The sequence below is a fragment of the Clarias gariepinus genome, chromosome 10 (assembly GCF_024256425.1).
Source record: "Clarias gariepinus isolate MV-2021 ecotype Netherlands chromosome 10, CGAR_prim_01v2, whole genome shotgun sequence".
Taxonomy (NCBI): Eukaryota; Metazoa; Chordata; class Actinopteri; order Siluriformes; family Clariidae; genus Clarias; species Clarias gariepinus.
The window spans coordinates 4,945,032-4,957,134 of record NC_071109.1 but is presented as its reverse complement, the minus strand read 5'-3'; the positions used below and the strand labels follow the sequence as shown (position 1 = coordinate 4,957,134).

General features: G+C 36.8%; 2 gene segments (V, D, J or C); both read left to right on the top strand.

Moving 5' to 3' along the window:
- Positions 1–343: 343 nt before the first annotated feature.
- LOC128531811 (Ig kappa chain V region 3374-like) lies at positions 344–2,387 on the top strand. The segment is given in 5 exon segments: positions 344–413; positions 633–971; positions 1,133–1,237; positions 1,380–1,475; positions 2,374–2,387. Coding segments are annotated over 5 exon segments (597 nt in total).
- Positions 2,388–9,214: 6,827 nt separating this feature from the next.
- On the top strand, positions 9,215–10,551 carry LOC128532223 (T cell receptor alpha variable 13-1-like). The segment is given in 5 exon segments: positions 9,215–9,342; positions 9,525–9,902; positions 10,073–10,177; positions 10,388–10,410; positions 10,516–10,551. Coding segments are annotated over 4 exon segments (537 nt in total).
- The last annotated feature ends 1,552 nt before the right edge of the window (positions 10,552–12,103 follow it).

The following is a 12,103-nucleotide window of genomic DNA, read 5'->3' as shown; positions in this document are numbered from 1 at the left end:
ATAGACTCACTATTCCGTGCAACTTACTTGGCATTTTGTACAAACGTGTTCAATTTAAAGTGCAAATAAAACCAACAGTAAAACGTGAGTGTAAAAATAAACCACATTTTCCATTTTGTCATAGAATCATTGTCAAGATATCTCTGTGCAACACCAAAACATCAATATGGAAATATGTGGGGTAGATGTAGGTAGGAGACCAACGCTGGTTTACCATATCTGGTGCTTTTATTTTTTTAAATCAGCCTATCATGTAATATGGGCGTGGTCATTAGAGAGCACCAATCGTATAAATATAAATTGAAATCATGCTTCAAGTGCATTCATATTTTGTTGATCTATTTGGGGTGTAAATTTTAAGAAATAAACAATGATCAATTTCTGGATTTTGATTGTGAGCTTTAGCACCATCTGTAAGTAATGAAAACAAGTTCCCATGCTGTTTAATTAATACATTACTTTAATTATTAATTCTATTAATTTTATTTATAATGATGGAATTTAATGTATAAAGTATTTTTTTTTTATCAACCACTTTTCTGCAAGCTCTATGTAGAAGGACCTCCAATGTTGTTTCTTTAAGCTGATCTTTAATCTTTCTTTATATTTGATTAATGCATTTACTTTTTCAGATACAGTTCTAACAGTTCATCAGCCTGATAAAGAGCTCAGTGTGAATATTGGAAGCTCAGCTACTCTCCGGTGTTGTATTTCTGCAAATGAAGTTGGGATAATTGCCTGGTTTAAACAACCAAACAGACAAAAACCTCGGATTATGGTCACAATATATAAAAGTGCTGGAGAAACATTTTATGATGGATTTCAAAAATCTGATTTTAAAATTGAAAGATTTTCAAACTGCTTTAATATGACCATTTTAAAAACCACTCAGTCTGATGAAGCCATGTACTACTGTGCACTGATGGAAAATAACCCTGTGTTTGCAGATGGAACTTATTTAAAAATTAAAGGTGGGATTTTCACTAAAATTGATTCAGCTACTGGTTTACTGTGATTATGTTTTTCCTAAATACTATACTGTAAATAGTTATAATAATAGTTAAATACTAACTGTTTTATCTAACAACACTGAGTTACAGATATTTTATTGAATTATGATAAATGTTAACAGATGTGCATGCTACTACTGCATCAGAAACATCTGTACCACATCTGTGTGATAGTTCAGTCATGTTTAAACCAACACTGCATGGAAACAGCACTAACATGAAAACAGGTAAGATGACTCATATTTCACCATAAATTAATTAATCTTAATTCATAATACTTAAATGCAAGATACATTTTAGAAAATATTTTTTTTATATAATTCGGTGATATAACAGTATCAAAAGTAACTCAGTCTCTGTATTCGACAGTGTTGGGTTTGGGGACGGCTTTAAGTGTGTGTGCACTTCTGATATTCTGTCTCATTTATTTTGTACTGAGAAGAAAAACTATAGTAAACTCCAGAGGTATGAGTATTTGTCATTAAAGTACTTAAATGATAATTATACCAATTTTATTTGTATAAAAAGACTAATAGGTGTGTTTCTGTATTATAGTGAATACTTATGTAAAACATCCAGGGACGAGGCAGGTATGTGTGTTATGTATTTACCATGTTACTACATTCATAATCTGCATGTCATAATAGACGAGATATAACTCATGCAGTCAGTTTGTTTAATTTTGTTTAGCTGGTGTTTTTAGTGCACTTTCCTATGTTATATGATTATTATGTTTATTTGGTTTATTATTATTATTATTAATATTATTATTATTATTTAGGAATCTGAGAGTGAAACACTAAATTACGCAGCTGTGCAGTTTACCAAGACTAAAGCCAAAGCTGAAAGAAGGAAAGACGGCTCATCAGATAATTGTGTAACAGAAGTAATTTATAACACAATACGATAACTTTGCAAAACAGAAAAAATAAGTAATAAATGACTACAGGCAAGTGTTCTCCTTATTATTCATTACAGTGTTATGTTATGTCAACAGAAAAGCCAGAAAATGTAATACATGTTTACAATAAGAACAATAATTATTTAATAGATGTATGTATGTATATAAGATTTTATGCTACATGTTTTGTTTCTGTGCACACCTTAATGACTGATGTTTTTTTCACTATTTATTTACGAAGTGTCGAAGTAGGCTATTTATTTTCAGTATCTTGTAAAAAAGTTGTACATTTATTCATTATTGAGCTTTATTCTAACTGTGTTTAAACAATAGTAATGTTCCATGACCACTGTATTTTCAAAAAAGATGTATAAACACAAATTAAAGATGTGTGACTTCAACATTAGCTGCTAGTGGGGCTTGTTTTCATCACTTTTCTCTGTGCTTGTGTTTCTGGCACAGGTAAAGGGCACTGAAAAGCATGCTTTATAAATAAAATGTTTTAGACGGTTAATTAGAGGATTAATATTTTACAGGGTTAGAGGTTGGGTTGAGGGTTTACCAGTGATGGTGTGAACTGGTAAATGCAGGAGGATTATTTAACCAGCAAAAAATCACAACAAACTTATATAATTGTATGTATTGACCATAATTACACAGATGATGTGGCTGAACTGGCTTCCAACCTCTTTTAAGATTTTTTTGTCATAAATTTTTGTAGATTATGTGTCAAGAAATACATAAACATTTACATCAAAATAAAAATCCTTTCAGGAGTGGAGTCTTAATCATTTGTCATACAGTCCAGGATTTTCACTTCACAACTTCATGCAACTTACAATATCACTCAATTATTATTTGTGCATGCATTTTACTATAAATAAACATCATATCATGCACATATTTTTACTGTCATATTATTAAAATTTATAAAAATACATTATTCAAAATAAAATAAAACGTAAAAATCATGTAGATAAAAATATGATATTCTTAAGGGTAAGAAGATAAAGTTTATGCAGCCAACAATATATTTTTTAAACACTGAGTTCATAAGCCCATGTAAAAAAGAATGTTGCTAGGGAGCATCTCATTTAATTCTTATCTTATTTAGTTTACTGAATATGCATACTGTAATTTTGGTTCTAGGTGCAAATTCTGTGTTATTGTAATTTTTGCTATCTATCTATCTATCTATCTATCTATCTATCTATCTATCTATCTATCTATCTATTAACTGAACAAGGGAACAAGTGGTACTGTATATCTGCCTCTGAGACCAGAGAGCTGAGCATTTATGACATTTACATCCTGGGAATAGAAGCTGTCTTTCAGAAGTGTGTTTCTGTTGTGGCTTAAATGCTGCAGTACCTCTTACCAGATGCTAGTAGGCAGTAGAGACTATGTTTAGGATGAATAGAGACTTTGATTGTTCTTCATGCTCTTGTTGTGCAATTCTGGAGATACATTTATGATTATGTTATTTAGTGATGCGACTGGAAAGGTCTGTGTTTTAGAGACACCTGGAAGTAACATCTCAAAACATGATATAGATAACAAATTTTTCAGCAAGATATGATTAATATCAATTATAGCATTTCTATATATTTTGCAGACAGTATTTTAAATCCGGTATTTTAAAGTATTACATTTCAATTTGAGTTTGAGTAAATTACCATCCATCCAGTATAAATACCGTCTATCTTCCTGTCTAGTGTGTCCAAGATGGCGCCGGTGAGGTCGGCTGCCGTCACGACTGCTCCGACCACTTTTTCTTTGTTTTTGTTCTTTAAGTTAATTTACAGCGTTTTAAAACCAGTCAAATTACCACCATGGAGTACATTAGTTATGATAGAGACACTCTTGTTTCTATTGGTATACAATGTACTCACAATTCGACGTTTTTAACTCCGGATCCGAGCTGGCTGAGTGAGATCCTGAGGGAGAACAAAGGACGCGGCGCGAAGCGGCGGCCTTGAGGGAAACGAGCTGGCGTCAGGAACAGGCTGAGAGCCCGTGCACACCGCACACCTCTGCCTAGCATCCTGCTCGCCAACGTCCAGTCACTGGAAAACAAGCTCGATGACCTCAGGGCCAGGGTAAAGTTCCAGAGAGACATTCGGGACTGCAATCTCCTCTGCTTCACCAAGACATGGCTGGACTCAGCGGTGCCGGACCAGAGTTCTTCTCGGTTCAGCGCATGGACAGGACGCGGGACTCGGGGAAGTCAAGAGGAGGCGGCGTGTGTTTCATGGTGAACAGCAGCTGGTGCAACAATGCGAGCGTTGTTCCCTTTCACATGCTCCTGCACCCCAAATCTGGAACTACTGCCCATCATGTGTCGCCTTTTTATCTACCTCGGGAGTTCACATCGGTCATAATCAGTGCCGTTTATATTCCACCACAAGCGGACACGGACACTGCCTTATGCAAACTGCATAAGGCACTCACACAGCACCAGACACAACACCGGGACGCTGCGCTTATTGTGGCGGGGGACTTTAACAGTGCCAACCTCAAACTCGAACTTTTATCAGCACATTACCTGCCCCACCAGGGGCGAGAGGTCACTGGATCATTGTTATACAACTGTCAAGGAGGGTTACAAGGCACAATCTTATCCACCGTTTGGTAAATCCGACCCTGCCGCCATCTTCCTCATGCCAAAATACAAACAAAGGCTGAAACAGGAAGTTTCGGTTCAGAGGGAGGTCGCGCACTGGACGGACCAATTGGTGGCTGCGTTACAGGACGCACTCGATGACGCAGACTGGGACATGTTCAGAAACAGCTCCGATGATGACGTCAGCGTGTTTACAGAAGCGGTTGTGGGATTCATCGGGAAACTAGCTGACGATACCGTGGAATACCGTGGAAAAAAAGACTATTAAAACGTTTCCCAACCAGAAGTCGTGGTGGATAAAACGCTCTGAGATCTCGCACCGCTGCCTACAACACGGGACTCGCTTCGGGGGACATGGAACCGTACAAGGCTGCGTCATACAGCGTCCGGAAGGCGGTGAAAGAGGCGAAGCAGTGCTACGGGAGAAAACTAGAGTCACAACTCCAACAGAGTGACTCTAGGAGCCTGTGGCAGGGATTAAGGACAATTACGGACTATAAAGCACCAACATCCGGTATGATGAACGCAGACGTGTCTCTGGCAGACGAGCTGAACACTTTCTATGCTCGCTTCGAGGCTGCAGCTAAAGACGCTAGCGATGCTAATGCTAGCGGCGCTAATGGCTGCAGACAGGAAGTCACTGCCAGCACCGGAAGCGCGTTCATCATCACTGAGCACGACGTGAGGAGAGCCTTAAAGAGAGTGAACACCAGGAAAGCAGCAGGACCAGACGGCATCTCAGGCTGTATCCTCAGAGCCTGCGCAGACCAGCTAGCACGATATTCAACATCTCTTTATCTCAGTCGGTGATCCCCACATGCTTCAAAGAGTCCATCATTGTTCCTGTCCCAAAGAAACCTCATCCTGCTTCTCTTAATGACTATCGCCCTGTAGCCCTCACCTCAGTAGTGATGAAGTGCTTTGAACGCCTGGTCAGAGACTTCATCATTTCTTCACTACCCGACACACTGGACCCTCTACGGTTCGCTTATCGTCCAAACCGTTCCACGGACGATGCAATCTGTCATCTCCTCCATACATCTCTCACTCACCTGGACACTCGGAGGGGAAATTATGTGAAAATGCTCTTCATCGACTACAGCTCTGCATTTAATACCATAATTCCCTCCAAACTTACCACCAAGCTGGAGCACCTGGGACTAAGCTCATCAATGTGTCAGTGGATCTCCAATTTTCTGACTGGCAGACCACAGGCAGTAAGGATGGGCGGACATGTCTCAGCCTCCCTCACTCTCAGCACTGGAGCCTCCCAGGGTTGTGTTCTGAGCCCCTGCTGTACACCTATGACTGCGTGGCCACTACCAACTCCACCACCGTCATCAAGTTTGCTGACGACACTGTCGTGGTGGGCCTGATCATGAACAACGATGAGACGGCCTACCTGGAGGAGGTTGGAAATCTGGAGAACTGGTGCCAGAGGAACAATCTCCTCCTGAACATCAGTAAGACAAAGGAGCTGATAGTGGACTTCAGTACAAAGCAGGTGAGGAACTACCAGACCCCCGTCATCAACAGGAGCCCAGTGGAGAGAGTGGACAGCTTCAGATACCTTCAGAGACTTTAGACTGCCCTCCAAAGTGCTCAGGAATTTCTATTCCTGCACCATAGAGAGCATCCTGATGGGAAACATCACGACCTGGTTCGGGAACAGCACCATGCAGGACAGACGAGCTCTACAGGTATCCGCACCGAGCTCCCTGACCTGCACTCGATCTACAGCAAGCGGTGCATGACCAAGGCCAGGAAGATCGTGAAGGACCTCAGCCACCCCAACAACAGACTGTTTACTCTGTCGCGGTCTGGGAAGCGATTCCGCTCCCTGAAGGCCAACACAGAGAGACTGAGGAGGAGCTTCTTCCCGCAGGCGATAAGGTCTCTCAACCACACCACTATACAGAACTAACACAATCTTTTCACAATTGATCAATCAATCAATCTTTTTACATCCATGGACACTATGGACAATTCCACGCACACCTACCTTCATATCTACACTGTTTACGTACATGTTTACATTTACATCCTGGACCATTGCACAAAGACACTTTAATAACTTTGCACACCTACCTTCACATCTACATTACATGGTTACGTTTACATCCTGGACCAGTGCACAAAGACACTTTAATAACCTTTGCACAAAGACACTTTGTTCTATGCATATTTGCACACCATCTTTCTTACAAAATATCAAAATTTCTCAATTTCTTAAATGCTTTTGTACAGTACAGTATATTTCAATTTGTACAGTATATTTCTATTTTTCATGTACAGCATATGTCTATTTATATTTTTATTTTAAGTTCTATTTTTCCTAGTTTAATTTAATTTTTTCTATTTAATTTTTCTATCTTATTTTTTTTATTCATATTTATTTCTATTATAAGCTTTAATTCTCTTTTAGGGTCACTGGCAGTCGTATAAGCATTTCACTACATTTCGTACTGTGTATGACTGTGTATGTGACAAATAAAATTTTAATTTTAATTTGAATTAGTTCAGTACATGCAACCACAACAGAAGACGACGATCAACACTCTCCAGAAGCAGGGTAAGCCACTGAAGGCCGTTGTAGAAAGGGCTGGCTGTTCAAAGAGTGCTGTATTGAAACATATTCTTGGAAAATTGACTGGGAAAATTGAGAGGAATCTATTGTCAAGCTAAAGATGGAAAAGACCCAACCCAGTAATACAGATAGGTCGAAGGCTGCTATCAAAGCAACCTAGTTTTCAATAACACCTTAGCAGTGCCACAGGCTGATCACCTCCATGCCATGTCACAATGTTATGATAAAGTGCACAACTACAGCGGTTGGACAATGAAACTGAAACGCCTGGTTTTAGACCACAATAATTCATTAGTATGGCCAGAGGGATTTTAAGCCATTCTTCTTGCAAAATAGAGGCCAGGTCATTACGTGATGCTGGTGGCGGAAAACAATTCCTGACTCGCTCCTCCAAAACACCTCAAAGTGGCTGAATAATATTTAGATCTGGTGACTGTGCAGGCCGTAGGGAAAATCCTAATGGGAGTTTAACTTCACTATCATGTTTATTAAACCACTCTGTGTCCAGTCTTGTGGGTGGGTATTGGTGCATTATCATCCTGATACAACATCGCCTTCAGGATACAATGTTTGAACCATTGGGTTCAAACCATGGTTCTCCAGAATGGTTTGGTAGTCCTTGGCAAGTATTTGGACTAGGGAGTCCACCCCCATGCTTCACTTTGGGCACACAACAGTCTTAGGCTTCTCCACACCGTAACTCTCTCGAATGTGGGAAAGACAGTAAGGGTGGACTCATCAGAGAACAATACATGTTTCACATTGTCCACAGCCCAAGATTTTCGCTGCTGGCACCCTTAAAATCGACGTTTGGCATGGCACATGTGACCAAAGGTTTGACTATAGCAGCTCAGCCATTTACATTGACCCTGTGGAGCTCCCGAAGAACAGTTTCAGTGAAACAGGAGAGTTGAGATGCACATTTAATTCTGCAGTGAGTTGGGCAGCTGTGGTTTTATGTTCAGACAGCTTCCTCTTGCATCCACAGTTACTCCTGCTGGATGTGGTTTGTCCTTCTTGGTGGTATGCTGACATTACCCCGAATACCATGGCTCTTGATACATCACAAAGACTTGCTGCCTTGGTCACAGATGCGCCAGCCAACAATTTGTCCTCTTTTGAACTCTGATACTGTATGTCACCCATTATGTTGTGTGCATTGCAATAAGCAAAACTGTGCTATTACTTTGCTAAATAAACCTTCACACTCCGCTCTTACTGGTGGAATGTGCAATCAATGAAGATTGACCACCAGACAGCTTTCCGCCCTGCTAGCTCACAGATGATTGTGTATTTATTACACAACACGATAACTTGCGATATATATAATGAAATATTATAATATTTTGATGTACTGGATTTTTTTTAATGAGCTGCAAGCTGCAAGTTATTGAAATTAAAATAAAAAAAGACTTGAAATATTTTACTTCATGGCTAATAACTACATAAAATTAAAAAAATATATATTATATAAAAAAACATAGAGTGTGTTGAGTCCTTGCAATAAAAACCTACATAGGCAACTAGAAATATATTGTTTAATTCATTTCAGACATTAAAACAGACATTAAAGGCTGCATAATACTTAATCTTATACAGCTACTATTTACACTAGTATCTCACACTTGTTCCTCATTTATCAGCTTGTATTGGTTTAAAAGATTTATTATTATTATTATTATTAGGGATAATTGTTATTAATTATTTAGTGTTAAATATTATTATTTATCTAGAGGGAACTAATCTTTTTTGTCTTTTTTTGAGCTAAACTCACTGTAATTTCAATACTGCTGTCAAGTTTGTTAATAATAAAAGCTAAATGCCAAAATTCACTGACTATTATCATAGGCAAGCTTTAGTACAGACAAGCTGATTTTAGAGGCCAATTAAAATAAACGATGAAGTGTTTGTGTAGGCATGTGTGTGTTAAGGTCAACCACATTTTCCATTTTATCATAGCATCTTTGTCATTGAATCTCAATACTATGTAGGGTAGGTGTAGGCAGATCACAATACCACGTGCTTATCTGATTTTTTTTTAACAACCAATCACACTGTACGCTGGGGCTTTCTCAGTACAGACAGCTTCTAGTCTGAATTCAATCCATGCTTTAAACGCATTCATATTCTGTTGATAAATAAGATGCACACACTGTAAGATTTCTGACAAATACAAAAATGCCTAAATTATGGATTTTAATTTTGATCTTCAGCACCATGTGTAAGTAATATAAGCAATTATTTCAATTTAGTTTGATAAATAAAAAAATAAAATAAAATCAAAACCACTTTGTATAGAGTAGTAAAAACTTCAATATAGATCTTTTAAAGTAATTATTAGGTTTTTCTGTTTAATACCATCTGAAATAATTTATTTACATTATTAAATTTACCTTTTTTTAGATCCAGTCCAACATGGTAGACGCTGGGTTACTGCACAATCCCTCACAGAGTCACCAGTTCAGCCTAATAAAGAGCTCAGTGTGGATATCGGAGACTCGGCTACACTGCGGTGTTGTATTTCTAAAAATGCAATTGGGATAATTGCCTGGTTTAAACAACCAAACAGAAAAAAACCTCAGATTATAGACACTATGTATAAAAGCAGCAAGGATGCATTTTACAGTGAATCCCAAAAGTTCTATTTTCAAGTGGAAAGATCTTCAAACTGCTTCAATATGACCATTTTAAACATCAGTCAGTCTGACGAAGCCATGTACTACTGTGCCCTGACAACACCCAACCTTGTGTTTGCAGATGGGACTTATTTAAAAATTAAAGGTAGGATTTGGGTTAAATTGTTAAAGCTACTGGTTAAATGTGCTGATATTTTCCCTTATTACTATTATCATGTTCAAACTGGAAGGCAAAGAGTAGTTAAATACTAACTGTTTTATCTAACAACACTAAGTCTGACAGACATTTTATTGAACTATGATAAATGTTAACAGATGTACATGCGACTACTGCATCAGAAACATCTGTACCACATCTGTGTGATAATTCAGTGGTGTTTGAACCAACACTGCATGGAAACAGCACTAACATGAAAACAGGTAAAATGTCTCATAATTCACCATTAATTCACCTAATATAATATAATACTAAAAATGCAAAAATACATTTATGAAATAATTTGTCAAATTTATATATATAACAGCATTAAAAGTAACTCAGTCTCTGTATTCGACAGTGCTGGGTTTGGGGACGGCTTTAGGTGTGTGTGCACTTCTGATATTCTGTCTCATTTATTTTGTACTGAGAAGAAAAAATATAGAAAACTCCAGAGGTATGAGTATTTGTCATTAAAGTACTTAAATCATAATTATACCAATTTTATTTGTACAAAGTTTTACTAAAAAAAAAATTCAATAGGTTTGTTTCTGTGTTATAGTGAATGCTTATGTAAAACATCCAGGGACGAGGCAGGTATGTGTGTTATGTATTTAAAATGTTACTACATTCATAATCTGCTTGTTATAATAGACAGGATATAACTTGTGCAGTTAATTTGTTTAGTCTTTTTATATATTTATAGATGTAGTGCACTTTGCATTGTTGTAGTATTATTAAATAATAATTATTATCTTCATCTGGATTTTTCTTCCTACTTTTCTTCTTCTTATTAATGATGTTATTATTATTTTTTATTATTTTTATTATTATTATTAATTTTAAGGAATCTGAGGGTGAAACACTAAATTATGCAGCTGTGCAGTTTACCAAGACTAAAGCCAAAGCTGAAAGAAGGAAAGATGGTTCATCAGATGAGTGTGTAACAGAAGTAATTTATAACACAATACGATAACTTTGCAAAACAGTTAAACTATGTAACAAATAACAATATTTTGACTATAAGCAAGTGTTCTCCTTATTATTTATTACAGTGTTATGTTATGTCAACAGAAAAGCCAGAAAATGTAATACATGTCTACTATAAGAACAATAATTATTTAATAGATGTATGTATGTATATACGATTTTATGCTACAGGTTTTATTTCTGTGCACACCTTAATGACTGATGTTTTTTTTCACTATTCATTTAGGAAGTGTCGAAGTATGCTATTTATTTTCAGTAACTTGTAAAAAAGTTGTAAAAAATGTACAGCAACCTGAATGACTACTGTACATTCATTGTGTTTTCTGTAGAATTATTGGCCTGATTTGCTTAACTTTTGCCAATACAATAAATGTAAACAGCAATTCCACTGTAACATGTAACATGACCTTTATTCATTATTGAGCTTTATTCTAACTGTGTTTAAACAATAGTAATGTTCCATGACCACTGTATTCTCAAAAAAGATGTATAAACACAAATTAAAGACGTGCGACTTTAACATTAGCTGCCAGTGGGGCTTGTTTTCATCACTTATCTCTGTGCTTGTGTTTGTGAAAGGACACTGAAAAGCATGGCTTATAAATAAAATATTTTAGACGGTTAATTAGAGGATTAATATTTTACAGGGTTAGAGGTTGGGTTGGGGGTTTACCAGTGATGGTGTGAAACTGGTGAGTGCAGGAGGATTAATTAATCAGCAGAAAAACACAACTAACTGATATAATTGTACTGTATTGACCACAATAATACAGACAATGTCACTGATCTGGGTTCCAACCTCTTTTAAGATTTTTTTTTTGTCACTAATGTTTGTATATTGTGTGTCAAAAAAGGCATACATACTGTATTTACATTACTTTTAATAAAGCAGCAAACAAAAAAAAAAAATCTCACTTTCCGCTTCATGCAACTGACAAATATCATTCAATTATTTGTAGATTGTACATGTTTTTCCTACTATAATTAAATATTGTCTTGCACATATTTTTGCTATCAGTTTATTAAACTATATAGAAATATATGATTAAAAATAAAATTAAAATTGTAAAATTACTTACCTAAAAATGAATTACTATAATAATTATAAAAATATGGTACTCTTGCTAGTGAGCATCTCATTTTATTCACACCTAATTTAA